This window comes from Notothenia rossii (genome assembly GCF_949606895.1).
Source record: "Notothenia rossii genome assembly, chromosome: 6".
NCBI classification, from domain to species: Eukaryota; Metazoa; Chordata; class Actinopteri; order Perciformes; family Nototheniidae; genus Notothenia; species Notothenia rossii.
The window spans coordinates 46,160,536-46,175,853 of NC_136909.1; the positions used below are offsets into that span (position 1 = coordinate 46,160,536).

The 15,318-nt window shown below is 46.1% G+C and overlaps 2 protein-coding genes across 2 annotated transcripts in view; one reads left to right on the plus strand and one right to left on the minus strand.

Annotated features, from left to right (window-relative positions):
• Nucleotides 1–15,318, minus strand: part of LOC307044827 (uncharacterized protein) — a 156,474-nt gene that overhangs the window by 32,012 nt on the left and 109,144 nt on the right. The gene's annotated exons all lie outside the window — the stretch shown is intronic.
• The window catches only part of LOC307044833 (E3 SUMO-protein ligase ZBED1-like), a 32,969-nt gene that overhangs the window by 3,262 nt on the left and 14,389 nt on the right, over nucleotides 1–15,318 (plus strand). The window contains exons 2-3 of the mRNA XM_079690237.1: nucleotides 15–951; nucleotides 1,093–15,230. Coding sequence (XP_079546363.1) covers nucleotides 814–951; nucleotides 1,093–2,805 — 1,851 coding nt within the window. The 5' untranslated portion in view covers nucleotides 15–813 and the 3' untranslated portion in view covers nucleotides 2,806–15,230. The remainder of the gene's footprint in view (nucleotides 1–14; nucleotides 952–1,092; nucleotides 15,231–15,318) is intronic.

A 15,318-nucleotide genomic window follows, 5' to 3' on the forward strand; every position in this document is an offset into this window, starting at 1 on the left:
TGCATGATCTGCAGGACGCTGAGGCTGGAGAACTGGAGCAGGCAACAATGGCAATCTTTGTCATTGGGAAAGAGGAGTTTCATCGACCCAAAGACGTCAAGGTTCTCATCGAAGGAACAGAGGTCCTCAGCGGCTTGCCCTCGGTTGCGACAGCTTTTGCCATGCTCTTCGGGCTAATATACGCACTGAACTTAAGATATCCGAAATAACTGCAATACACTTTTGAAGTTGTGGAAAAAGTCCTGATGGAGCTTGAGGGGAAAAAGATGAGCCCAAAAGTGAATAGACTGAGAACCCAGCTGTTCATCCCAGAGTAGACACTTTGTTGCACTCACTCAGTTACCATTGTTACATGGTAAGGTTTCTAAAACCAAGGTTTTATAATAATTATGCATTATAAAACATTTGCAAAAAAGGGTTGTGTTCAGAAGTTGCACTTACAGTATGACCGATTTTCACTGTAGAAGCATGTCTAATCATTTTCAGAGATTTCATGTCTCACAGGCGCAAGTTGTCAGTGTTGCTTTAAAAAAGTGCAGTGGATAATAAGGACAAGTCTTTTTTCTAAGAGTTTGATGTTTGGAAGCGGCACATATTACTGCATTTTAACTGTGGTACTTATTAGGGCTGCCCCCCGATTAGTCGACCAAAGGTTAGTCGGCCAAAGAGTCTTTGGTCGGTCAAGATTTAATTGGTCGTTGGTCGCCGAAAAAAAAAAAAAAAAAGATTGAGAAAAAAAAAAAAAAAAACCGGGAAACAGGAGGTGACAGTGAGTCACTTGTTTTCACGTCAGATAAGCTGATAGTTTTAACCATGTCAGGCGTAAAATCAAGAGCTTGGGAGCATTTCGAAAAAGTAAAAGACAACCCGAAGAAGGTTATATGCAAACTTTGCAAGCAAATATTCTCCTATCATTCATCAACTACAAACATGACTTATCACCTGAAACATGTAAGTACCGTTCAAGCCATTAAAAGATGGACGCTCTGCGGCTCTAGCCTTAATAAAAAGCCTGTTAGATAAAATGTATTGTCATATTATGGGCTATTAGGCTTAGTGTAAACTTAAATTAATGTGCATTTCTCTCAATAGGCTCATCCACTATACGTTGATAGGGCCACCGCATCTACCTCAACTTCATCTTCGCAGCCGCCATTGAAACTCTCACAGACAACACTCGTTTTGAAGCCCCCTCTTTCCGAGAAAAGGAAGAGAGACATCACCGACAAAATTGCAGATTTTGTGGCACTGGACATGAGACCTGTAAACATTGTCGATGGGGAAGGGTTCAAACAGATGATGAAGTTCATCGAACCGGGTTACACTGTACCCAAACGTGACACCGTAATGCACGCCATTAAAAACAAATATAACACGACCAAACAGGTACTTTTGGAGAAACTTAAAGCCTGCACAGCAGTCAGCTTCACTACTGACACATGGACCTCCAACCAAATGGATGGTTACATGACTGTGACGGCACACTTTATTTCCCAAAAATGGCAATTACATTCATTCGTGTTGGAGACTAAAGTGCTGGAGGTGAGCCACACAGCTGCCAACATAGCGGAGCGACTCAGCGAAGTGATGGAGGAGTTTGGGATTCCGCCAGAAAAGAGGGTCGCTGTGGTACACGACAATGCCGCTAATATGGTGTTGTGCGCTAAACAGCTATCTCAAAACCCGTGCTGGGGTAATGTCCAGGGAATTCGTTGTGCGGGGCACACCTTGCAGTTGTGCATAAACGCGGCTGTTAAATTAGATCCCATCTGCCGAGTGATTGCTGCTGCCAGACGCCTTGTGGGACACTTCAAAAAAAGTGCCAAGGCAACAGCAGCTCTCACTTTGAAACAGAAGCAACAGAATGTGGCTGAACACAAACTGATACAAGATGTGTCCACACGATGGAACTCCACTTATTCAATGCTGGAGCGTCTTCTGGAACAGAGATGTCCGGTTACAGCTGTGCTTTCAGAACCCGGGACCACCCACCAGTCTGACCGAGATCTGGATCTCACAACTGCCCAATGGAGGACAGCGGAGGACATTGTCTCCGTGCTGAGGCCCATGATCACCCTCACCGAACTGCTCTCACAAGATATAAACGCATCTCTGTCTGCTACGCTGCCGATGCTCGTCAACATGAAGAGGCGCCACTTGTTGAGTCGTGATGATGACAGCACGACCGTGAAAGCAGTTAAGAAAAAAATCACAGAGGAAATCGACAAAAGGTGGGAGCTCACAGGGAGTCTGGAGGGCAGCATATATATTCAAGCTGCAGTCCTTGACCCACGGTTCAAGAGCTTGTCATTCCTCGGTGCAGAGAAACGGGACGATGCATACACAACGGTGTGGGATCTGGCTGAGAGTTTATCTCCAGCAGAAGAAGCTACTGCTCAGAGAGAGGACAGCAGCGGCGCAGAGGAAAGTGAGCCCACACCAAAGAGGCAAAGGGAAAAGCAGCAGGACATATCAATGCTGATGGCCTTTGATGAAGATCAACAGACGGAAGAAGAGAAAAATGAAATGAAGACATACTTGGAGGACAGAACCAAGGTTGACAAGGGACCACTGATTTGGTGGAAAATGAATGAGGAACGCTATCCCAAGCTTGCCAGAGCAGCTAAGCGCATCCACTCCATCCCTTCCACATCCACGCCATCGGAGCGCATATTTTCCAAAGCCGGCTTCATTGTGAGCAAGACACGGAGCTCACTTCTCCCGGACAACACAGACAAACTCGTGTTCTTGTCTCATAATATGAGAAGACTAAGATCGGAGGGAAACCCTGAAAGTCAGGTATAGGCCTAGCCTAATATAACACCATAGTTTTGTAGTTTATAGTTTTCGTTCTTCGTTCGTTAAACTGAAGTGTTTAAGTTAATTTTTTACGGTATATTTATAATTTTTGTTTGCATTCCGACCTCAGGAAAAAACTGAAAGTTTTATTTTCATGTTGAGAATACTTCTCTATAGGCCTGTTTACTTTTGCACTGATATTTAAATATTTAAGTTGGCTTGAGCCTATATTTATTTATTCGTTTGTTTATATAATTTATATTTATTTTACATGTTTAAAAGAAACGAAAAATATAGTTTAAATTTAGTTTTTTAACAGAAGACTGTTTTTTGTTTGCTTTATAAAGTTATTGTGTTGGTTTTAAAAGTTCATAAGTTGTGTGATGTTTTTATATGGTGTGTTGTGTTGAAATAAATTAACAAAATGTTAAGACAGTCTACTTGTTGATTTTTCCAACACATTCAGAATCATAATTTAATTACTTGCCGGTTGCGCGAAAAAGGCGGTTTGTCTCTGCGTGCGCTTTCATTCGCGCCACTGGTCGATCAGTGGTCGACCAGTGGCCTTACCTGACGACCAGTGGTCGACCAGGAAAATCTTTGGTCGGGGGCAGCCCTATAGATTATACATTTTACTGATACCAATTGTATGATATTTACCTTGTTCATTAAAAATAAAAAATATAAAATATATATATTTTTGAAATATATATTTTTTGAAATATTTTTTTTTTTATTTAATATTTTTTTTAATATATTTTTTTGTATGTGGGAAGAGGTGGGGCGGCGCCCCTAGCGCGCCGGCCGCCACTGGGTCTGAATCAACTAGTAGATGAATGTCAATCAGCCATTATAAAGGTCAGAAGTATTCATAACCAGACTGATATTGGATATGCTCGATTACCAGGAATGTATTGATACTGAAGGTCTCGTACTATTTCTGGATTTTTATAAGGCTTTTGATACTGTCGAACATTCCTTTCTAATGGAAACTCTGACATTTCTGGGTTTTGGTGAACATTTCTGCAACATAATTAGGATGCTCTATTCGGACATCTATAGTTCTGTATCTTTGAACCCTGGAATGAGCCCTAGGTTTAAGGTTTTACGTGGTATTCGACAGGGTTGCCCTATTTCCCCAAAATTATTTATTCTGACCACCCAAGTATTGACAACGCTTATTATAAAGAATCAAAAAATATTAGGCATTACCCTCTTTGACAAAGAATTTAAAATTAGTCAATTTGCGGATGACACATCCATTTCCCTAAAGAATAAATCCATGGTAAAGGAAACTCTTAACACAATTTCAATTTTTTCAAAAGCATCAAGGTTATCTCTTTCAAAATGTGAATTACTCCCTATCCATGTGATGATTCCATTATTGACTCTATTAGAGTGGTACCTGAAGTGAAATATTTAGGAATAACATTATCTAAAAATGATATCAGGAGAGAAGATCTTAATATTTGTAACCGTATCATAGATATGAAGAAATCTCTCAGTCGTTGGTTAACTAGAGATCTTACTATTTTTGGCAGAGTTCTTCTTACTAAAGCAGAAGGTATATCTAAACTTATTTATCCATGCCACTCATGTTTTGTCTCTTCGGCTAATATTTAAAAAATCAACTCAATTATTTTCCAATTCTTGTGGAGAAATAAAACTCACTACATTAAAAAGTCACAGCTTGTTAAAGAATATGATAAAGGCGGAATTAAAGCTTTAGACTTTGAATCGATGATTGGAACGTTAAAATAAAATGGTTAAAAGCTTTTTTGTCCCAGCCAGAATCCATGTGGTTCCATATTCCAAAGGCCATATTTAAACGTCAAGGAGGGTTTGATTTTCTTTTAAAATATGATTTTGAGGTTAATAAGATTCTGACCAAATTGTCAAATTTTCATAAGCAGATACTTCATTATTGGAAAATGATATTTACCCACAATTTTTCTCCTCATGGATCTACTCTATGGAACAACAGAGTGATTATTATAAACAGAAAATCCTTGTTTAGGAGTGATTGGCATGAGAGGGGTATTTTGTTTGTTTATGATTTACTAGATTGCAATGGTAAACTGCTAGATGTTTTGGCTTTTTCAACGAAATACAATATAAAGTGTACTGCTAAAGATCATAACAAAATCTGTAAAGCAATTCCTGTACCACTTATTGAAATGATTCATAATACTTTACTGTGCTCAAATGTTGTATCAGTTTTTCCTAATTTAGAATTTATTGGCGATACTCTTAAGAATCACAAATCTATTAATGCTTCTCTGAAATCCCACATTTTTCACAATTTCAACAGAGGCTTATTTCCACAAGCGATCGATTTAGACACTTTATCTGTATTGGAAAAAGCTCTATCTTATTTTATAAAATGGCCTATTTCTCCTAAAGCAAAAGAAACTCATTTTAAAATTGTTCATAAAATCTACCCGGTTTCTACTTTTTTAATTTCAAGATTTAAATTTGAAGTGGAACAATGTTCCTTTTTGTAATTTATCTGATGAATCGTTGGAACATTTATTAATCTCATGCCCTTTTTCTGAATTGTTTTGGTCGGATGTGAGAGATTGGTTGTTACTTAAATTAACAAATATTCCGGCCTTCAAAATATATCAAATTTTATATTATATTGATAATTTGGACTCTCCCATATCTGATTTGGTAAATATAGTTATTATTTTGGGTAAATACCATTTACATTGTAGTAAATGGAGAGGAGGCAAGCCCTCCTTTCCCTGTTTCATAAATGAGTTCAAGTCCTTTTTTCTGTCCCTAAGGAAAATACAATCTTGTAACATGTCTATAAAGATTTGCAATGACATTTCAAAATGGTTGTTATTTTAAGTAAGCTTAATGCCTCTTAAATGTTTTTGTGCCTTTATGCTTTTTTCTCTCCCCCTGGCTCTTATTGGATGTATTATTTATGTTTTTTTGTCTTATTGTGAATGAATAGGCTTGTTTGAGACAAGCGAGACCTGCGCAGACCTGGGCAATTTCGATCAACGTCTTGCTCGTGCGTTGCATGATGGTTAGTCATTTTGTCCGACTTGCTGGGTTATGGCTAGAAAGGATCCGTCTAATGTAAATATGACGTCACGTTCTCGTTCTAACTCTCGTTGTAATCGGAGCGGCTCGGTTGTAATCGGAGCGGCTCGGAAGCGCAGTCACGTGGCTGAATGTTTACGTTTGGGATGGCGAGAAACTAAACTATATTAAGTATGTAAATACTTGTTAGCGGTCTTGCTGTTGAAAGAAGAATGACAACACTGTAGATCAGCAACACTATGGTTTATTTTGTATTCACAGGCAAGTCAACGTTGTTGCAGTAAAAGTCCCAAGATAGCTCCTGGTGCAATAAAATGTATGTTGCATGTTACTGCTGTAGATGTGTTTACCTCTTTTATATCCCGTTGGGTAGTTTAATCTGCAGCAATGCATCATATTCTATAATATCATCATATATGTGTAGCTTTGTCTCTGTCGTATCTTTCAAAAGTAAAGTGAAACAGCTGTTCTATTTCGTATATGGCTTCGCCCTCTAAGGCTATCGCTATTGGGTAATCCCCCTGCGCCCCCGCGCAGCACTGAAACACTTGTAGTCCACGCCCACCCGCAAGGTGGGCCCCACCCTCGGGCCTCCTTCCGGTATAAATAGGAAGGTGGCCCCACAATCTGCTCCCTCTTTTTTTCAGCAAACCAGCACAGTTACTGAAGCACAGCAATTGAGAATCATCATGAGCAACAACTGCGTCCGTGGTTGTCCCTCATGTGGCTCTGGGTTCATAATGAGTTATGACCTGCAGAGATAAAAGCAGTATGCGAATCCTGCCGGGGGTCAGAGCACGCGTACGCGGCTCTAAACCAGCAGGTAGCATGCACTGCGCTCGTCTCCCCTCGGGCGACAGGAAGCGGAGAGCGGACACTCTTGCTGCTGTGGCCGAGGAGGACGATTGGCCCGTCCAGGCTTACGAGCCCGCGGACGGGGCCTCGTGTCCCTGGGGCAGAGTGCCGGGCAGGAGTCCGAAGCAATTCCTGCCCCGCCTCCCTCCACGGTTCACCGTTCGGTTCTCCCCTCCCTCCTCTCCCCCGGACGGGGGAGACAGAGTCGGAGCAGGGTGCCAGCTTGGCGGCCGAACATGCTTTCCCCCTCTCCGTCACCACAGCGCGGCGGCGTCTGTTACGGAGACGGCCAGAAAAGTGCTACTGGACGCTCCAATCAGCCCAGACGGGCTGTTCGGACCCCAGTTCATGAAAACGGCCGCGGAACAGGTGGACGGCATTCGCCAGCATACTGGCTCCAGTCGGCTGAGCTGCCACAGCGGCACCAGCGCCCGCACACAGCCGCGGCGTCCACGCCGGCCACAGGAGGCCGCAATCGGAGAGGCATGGCAACCGCCCCGGCGGCTCCAGGGGCTCCGTCCCACGTCTCCGCTCCCCCGCCACCCCGGAGACAGGGTCTCCCGGCAGCGAGTCAAATGGGAGTGAGTCTCCCCCGCTCCTGGTCGGCTCCGCGAGAGCCTCCGAGGAAGCGGAGCCGGTAATTAAGCCGGCTGCCACTAATCCGTTGATTAAGTAGGCAGCAGGGCTCCCTGCAGAAGCCTGCTGGTTTTAACCTATCGGTTAATAAACCTGCAGAGCTCGCGGCATTCCTCTGTCCGAGATACGCCTCCTACACACGGTCATAACCCATGAGCACCGGTATAACGCCTCATGTGGACAGCACTGCACACACCTCCACTCATCCCCTGAGCGTGTTCACGCCTCATGATGACAGCCGGAGTGAAACGCAGCGTGTGGAGGTTTCCTCGCAGCCCTTTCGCCTCACGGGCAGCGGCGGCGAGGGCAATGCCCCGCCTCCCTCCACGGTTCACCGTTCGGTTCTCCCCTCCTTCCTCTCCCCCGGGCGGGGGAGACACAGTCGGAGCAGGGTGCCAGCTTGGCGGCCGAACATGCTTTCCCCCTCTCCGTCACCACAGCGCGGCGGCGTCTGTTACGGAGACGGCCAGAAAAGTGCTACTGGACACTCCAATCAGCCCGGACGGGCTGTTCGGACCCCAGTTCATGAAGACGGCCGCGGAACAGGTGGACGGCATTCGCCAGCATGTACAGCTGACTCCAGTCGGCTGATCTGCCACAGCGGCACCAACGCCCGCAGCAGTCGCGGCGTCCACGCCGGCCACAGGAGGCCGCAAGCGGAGAGACATCCACAGCAACCGCCCCGGCGGCGGCAGGGGCTCCGTCCCACGTCTCCGCTCCCCCGCCACCCCAGAGACAGGGTCTCCCGGCGGCGAGTCAAAGGGGAGTGAAGCTCCCCCGCTCCTGGTCTGCTCCGCGAGAGCCTCCGAGGAAGCGGAGCCGGTAATTAAGCCGGCTGCCACTAATCTGTTGATTAAGTAGACAGCAGGGCTCCCAGAAGCCTGCTGGTTTTAACCTATCGGTTAATAAACCTGCAGAGCTCGCGGCATTCCCCTGTCCGAGATACGCCTCCTACATACGGTCATAATAACCCATGAGCGCCGGTATAACGCCTCATGGGGACAGCACTGCACACACCTCCACTCATCCCCTGAGCGTGTACACGCCTCATGATGACAGCCGGAGTGAAACGCAGCGTGTGGAGGTTTCCTCGCAGCCCTTTCGCCTCACGGGCAGCGGCGGCGAGGGCAATGGCGTGGCTCGTCACCATGACGACCATTACAGCACATCACAGAGAAGCCAGAACGGGGGAATGAGCAGTATTCCAGGCTGAGTGCCCCCAGCGGAAGCGCCCGCAGCGCCACGGCGCCAGGGCTCGCTACAGAAGCCTGCTGGTTTTAACCTATCGGTTAATTAACTGCAGAGCTCGCTAATTAAGCCGGCTCCCACTACTCTGTTGATTACCAGCAGGGCTCGCTGCAGAAGCCTGCCTGTTTTAACTTCGGTTAATAACCTGCAGAGCTTGCGGCATTCCTCTGTCCGAAATACGCCTCGTACACACGGCCTTAATAAACCCATGATCGCCGTTATAACGCCTCATGTGGGCAGCACTGCACACACCTCCATCCATCCCCTGAGCGTGTACGCGCCTCATGATGAGAGTCGGAGTGAAACGCAGCGTGTGGAGGCTTCCTCGCAGCCCTTTCGCCTCACAGTGGCGGCGAGGGCAATGGCATCACAGAGAAGCCAGAACGGGGGAATGAGCAGTATTCCAGGCTGAGTGCCTCCAGCGGTAGCGCCCGCAGCGCCACGGCGCCAGGGCTCGCTGCAAGAAGCCTGCTGGTTTTAACCTATCGGTTAATAACCTGCAGAGCTCGCTAATTAAGCCGGCTGCCACTAATCTGTTGATTAAGTAGACAGCAGGGCTCGCTGCAGAAGCCTGCCGGTTTTAACCTCGGTTAATAACCTGCAGAGCTCGCGGCATTCCTCTGTCCGAGATACGCCTCCTACACACGGTCATAATAAACCCATGAGCGCTGTTATAACACCTCGTGTGGACAGCACTGCACACACCTCCATTCATCCCCTGAGCGTGTACACGCCTCATGATGTGAGCCGGAGTGAAACGCAGCGTGTGGAGACTCCCTGGCGTGGCTCGTTGCCATGACGACCACAGAACATCTCGAGCACTCTTAGAGTGTTTCTCAGAGTGGCAGCGCGTGTGTCTGATGGACAGATGGATGAGCAGGCTGATCAGCAGAGGATACGTCCTGCAGTTCGCCTCTCCCCCACCCCCACAGTTCAATGGGATACAGGAAACACTCCTGTCCTCCCAGAAGCTATGTCTTGCGCTCCAATCCGAGCTGCTGGAACTCCTGTTGAAAGAGGATATTTCCAGGGTTCCTCAAAGGGAGGAAAATCAGGGGTTTTCACTCCCGTTATTTTTCTAATCCCGAAAAAGACTGGGGGAATGAGACATCCTGGATCTGTCAGTATTCCACATGCTGACGATCAAACAGGTGCTGGAATGTTTTCACCAGGACGACTGGTTCACTTCCACCTGAAGGATGCATACTTCCACGTAGCCTACCCATCATCCCGAAACACAGGAAATTCCTGCGTTTTTCCATTCAGGGAATATCAGACCAGACAATCGTCTGCCGTTCGGATATTTCCTGGCTCCTCGCATTTGTGTAGAGAAGGCTGGAGCCACTACACAGAGGAGGGATGAGAGTGTGGTTTTCCTCTGGACGACCTGCTATTTGCTGGCTCGCCCCAGGGAGGAAGTCGCTTTACAGACGGTACATCTCGTATCGCATCTGTCAAAGCCTGGGTTTCATAATAAATTGGAAGAAGAGCTGTCCTCTTCCCTCTCAGACAATCGTTTATCTGGGAGTGGAGTTAAACTCAGCCAGCATGAGAGCGCGACTCTCGCGGCAGCGAGGGGAAGAACTGACAGCTCTCCTCCGGCGTGTCACAACCCACACAGCCCTCTCCGTGACGCAGCTGCTCGGCGTTGGCGTCAGCTGGTCACGTGATGATCCCCCTGAGTCTCTTCCAACAGGGGGACACTCCAGAGGTGGTTCATTCGCTGCAGAAGCCTGCTGTTTTAACCTATTGGTTTATAAACTGCAGAACTCGCGGCATTCCTCTGTCCCAGATATGCCTCCTACACACGGTCCTAATAACCACGAGCACCGTTATAACGCCTCGTGTGGACAGCATGCACACACCTCTCATCCCCTGGGCGTGTACGCGCCTCATGAGGAGAGACGGAGTGAAAGGCAGCGTGTGGAAACTCCCTCGCAGCCCTTTTGCCTCACGGGCAGCGGCGGCGATGGCGTGGCTCGTCACCATGAAGACCATTACGGCACTTCACAGAGAAGCCTCTCCCCCCAGCAGTTCCATGGGATACAAGAAACACTCCTGTCATCCCAGGAACAGTGTCTTGCGTGGTTTTTACCCCCGCTATTTTTCTAAATCTCCTCTGTCCGGTGCGCGCGCTGTCCTGCTATGTGGAGCGCACGGCGGCCTGGCGCCGTTCTCAGCGCCTGTTCGTGCACTATAGAGAGAGCTCAATCGGGCAACCTCTGTCTGCACAACGGCTGTCACACTGGCTGTGTGAGGCTGTGTCACAGGCATATTTCTCCTCTGGGGTGGAGCCCCCGGAGAACATCAAGGCGCACTCCACCAGAGGAATTTCCTCCTCCACGGCTTTGCACGGAGGAATGTCAGTGGAAGATATTTGCACGGCTGCATCTTGGTCTTCCCCCTGTTCATTTATTCATTTTTATTTGAGGGATGTCTCCCATTCCTCTCTGACATACCCTGTACTGGGTGTCCTGTCGGGGTGAGTGACGTCAGGGAGCCAGCTGTGCGCCTCTCTCCTGCCTTTTGGCACGCGGAGAGCGGCCCATTTCCCCTCTTATAGGAGCGATGTTCCTTTTTCCTCTAACACACTTTGTACGGAGTGCCTGGTCAGAGTGAGTGACGTCAGGGATCCAGCTGTGCGCTCTCCTGCCTGTCTGCACGCAGAGAGCTGCTGTTCCCCCACTACGATCACAGGACGAGGTGGGACTTTCGTCTCTACTTTCTCACAGCGGCCGGTATGTATTGTTCCCAGCCTTCACCCCGTCGGGAAGATAGGCATGTTTTGCTATGTTCCAGGTACGGTGATGAGCCATTACGCATGGCACATCAGGCAGGGGGGTCTTATTGAGCAGGTATGTCTGTGCTTCTAGTGCCGGGCGGACCCAGTGGGGCGCAGACTACATCATGCTTCGCCCTTAACCCAATAGCGATAGCCTTAGAGGGCGAAGCCATATACGAAATAGAACTTAGGTTACCTACTGTAACACCAGCTTCTATGAGTAAATGGCGCAGCCCTCTAAGTGCGGGGCCCCACTGGCTCTACGAATAGCTGAAGAAAAGTTATGTTGTATGGGAGCAGATTGCCGGGCCACCTTCCTATTTATACCGGAAGGAGGCCCGAGGGTGGGGCCCACCTTGCGGGTGGGCGTGGACTACAAGTGTTTCAGTGCTGCGCGGGGGCGCAGGGGGATTACCCAATAGCGATAGCCTTAGAGGGCTGCGCCATTTACTCATAGAAGCTGGGGTTACAGTAGGTAACCTCAGTTTTCAGCTTTGTGATGATGCATTTTCCAGCTGATCCAAGGGGCTTTTTAAACACCTTACTTGGCTTAAGAGGGAGGGGAATTTTCTCAACACATAAAGGAACACTTTATCCTTCAGTTTATCACAAACATTACATCAACACATTTGGAGATCCTAATTTGAATCCAGTCTGTAATTTGATATTAAGGTTTTAATAATGAAATGAGGTCATGAATCGAGTTCAAGGTTAAGATCATCTTTATTATCCTATGTACAAAAATTAACATACAACATTAATATAACACTAACGAATAAAACAAAATAACATTATGCAGCTCTGATCTTCTTGCTGATACTTTTCAAAGTTACTTCTACATTTGCTCTACTTCTCCTGCTACTGTTTGCTCTGCTTTCAACTTCTCTTTCAACTCTGCTCTTTACTCTGCTTTCCCTGTTTCCTCTGTTCTCCTCTCCTCATCTTCTCCTCAGACTATCCTCCTTTTGCTGTATCCTCTCCTCTCCTGTTTTCCTCTCCTCATACTCTCCTCCTTTTGCTGTCTCCTCTCCTCTGTTCTCCTCTCCTCCTCAGACTCTCCTCCTTTTGCTGTTAGATATTTAGACTGTAATGACAGCTTATGATATACTTTTTATAACTACATCAATCACATGCAATGGATTAAAAACTTTGTTTTACTTACCACCTCTTTACAGCTCCATTCATCTCCAAGCTTCCAACATTCACCTGGCGGTGGTGCCTTGGATGAAAATAACTTTTGATATGATACAATACAACAACAATAGTTAACACCTATCCACAGCAATAAGCACAATGAGAAGACTAATGGTCTCTTTTATACCAATTTCTATTGGAGTGAAATGAACTGTGCCATGTCACATAGGATTGGAATGGATGATTGGCTGTGTTTTGTGAATATAGAGGAGATGGCAAAAGTAAATATACTTTGTTCTTACCTAAAGCATCTATCCTCCTCTTCGTACCCCTGCCTGCTCCTCCCGCATTAGACTCTGGGGACTTAGCTTTTAAAATCTTGTTCAAGCTGTCCACTCTGTAGTTGGATCTCATGACCTCAGCTTTATGACCCACCCGGACTGAAAAAGGGTGTCTACGATGGCTGGTACTGAGAGGTGTTATGGTCCTCTTCTGCCTTTTGTGTTTGGGCGGCGTGAAGGTGAGAGGAAGACTACTGTCATGTGGGGTGTGTTGCTTTACGTCCTCCAAAAGATCATTTAGTCTTGATATCACTGTACACATGAACGTCTCATCCTGTAGGTGGTATGTGTGCTCAGTAATTTCCCGCAATAAGGTCCCACACTGCTGTCGTTTCCTATCTCTTGAGGACTTTGAGTGGTTACCACTGCTCTGATTACAACGAGAGTTAGAACGACGTCTCTTCCCGCGTCCCGCCCACCCCGACCCTTTCCGATTACAGCCGAGCCGCTCCGATTACAACGAGAGTTAGAACGAGAACGTGACGTCATATTTACATTACACGGATCCTTTCTAGCCATAACCCGACTTGCTCTGGAGGCTCGCTCACATGAGACGTTGAAATCTCGCGGGACAAAGACGCCCGCAGCCTTGAGAGCGAGGCGCGGCGAGGCGCCGCAGTTCCTCTCCACGTGCTGCGGAGGCGAAATGCTTGATGGGAAACGACTCGCTGGTATCTCGAGCTGAGCGCTTATTGGTGGTTTTTACCACGTGCTGGTGATGAAACTCTCCAATTGGCTCGGCAAAAGTTTGTTGTTGTTTTGTGTCAGTTTTACCTCGCCACTTCCATTCACATTTTTCATCATTGTTCCACAATGTTTATCATCATGAAATTAATATCTATATATGTTATACTATACTTGCACTGCTTACCGTTTTCATACTTTATATATCTTAGCATATTCATACACACTGTTCATACTGCTCACAGGCTGCTGTGTGTATCTAGTATATTCATACACACTGTCCATACTGCTCACAGGCTGCTGTGTATATTCATACCCCTCACTGTTTATTCATCATTCAATTAATTCTATATTTTATTCTTTAGATTTTGTACATTACTTTTCACTTTACTGCTTGTTGTACTCCTGGTTGGAAGCTAAACTGCATTTCGTTGTCTCAGTACCTGTAATCGGTGCAATAACAATAAAGTTGAATCTAATCTTGAGCAGGAACAAATGTATTTACTTAGTACATATCTGACATTAACGATTAAAGACATGTGTGCATTCTTTATAAATGCATACCTTTAAGATTGATAAACATCATATGTGTAGTTCGTGGCACAATTCAAACGGGATCAAAAGATACGTTTTCTCTCTCTATTGAATTCAATGTATAATTTTTCGCTTCCGGGGTCCCATGGACCGGAAGTAGATGGGCGTGACTTCGCCTCTCTATGGAATAGAGAGGCGAAGTCACGCCCATGACACGCCCACGCCCATCTACTTCCACATATGATGTTTGTCAATCTTAAACAATCATTTCCATGTCAAAAAAGTCACATTTTGTCGTAAAACTGTTGAAATATAAGATTATGAAAAATACGCGACTACAAAGACTACAAATCCCAAATCCCATTCTGGGTCGCGTATGTGATGTCACAGGCGATAATGTTCCAAGTGGTTGAGACTCGTAATTAAAGCGAAGAAGAAGATTTCATAACTGATTTATTCACTCCAATAAATATAAGAGATTGCTCCAATAAATTCACTTTTACAAGATGCCTGTGTGCTTTGTACCATGTTGTAATCACAAAAGTGATCATACCACTTGCTCGTTCTATCGCTTCCCGTCTGATGAAAGGACCAGGAGTCGCTGGATCAGACATATCAGGTAATATCATAGGTAATATACATGTTGTGCATGGAACATAGTCAAGTTAGCTACCTAGCTAGTAGCGACGAGTAGCGAGCACGTTAGTTAGCATTACATTACTTAGCCTTGTCATTTTTAGTAGCCTTACCATGAAGTTATTATTTTATTCCATGAAGTACACCAAAATGTTAAACAGTAAGAGTAGTCATCATGGTAAGTATTTCGTGAAACATTTGAAGAGTAGCCTACTGCGCCCTCCACCGGGTGCTAAGGAAGCAGTTCAGGGAGAGTCGAAGGAAGGCAGGCAGGCAGCTTTGCATGACATTCTTCTGGACGTGTTTCATTGTGATGATAGTGAGAGTGAGTCAATCTGTTTGTTGGAAAGACAGTAGTTGAGTGATTACTGAGAGAAAATTATTAAAAGAGATAATTATTCAGTGTTGTTACTTTAAAGTGTTGTTACTGACCTTTTTCTCTTTTATTTTCTTTACCTCACCTGTAACTGCTGAGACCCTGAGGAACATGCACACTGACCTGCTCTGGCAACCTGATTTCCACTGTACGTAATAGTATTTGGTTATGGTATATTATTTATATACATCAAAGGCACAATGCACCCCCCAGAGACACACATGTATTGAGTGTGA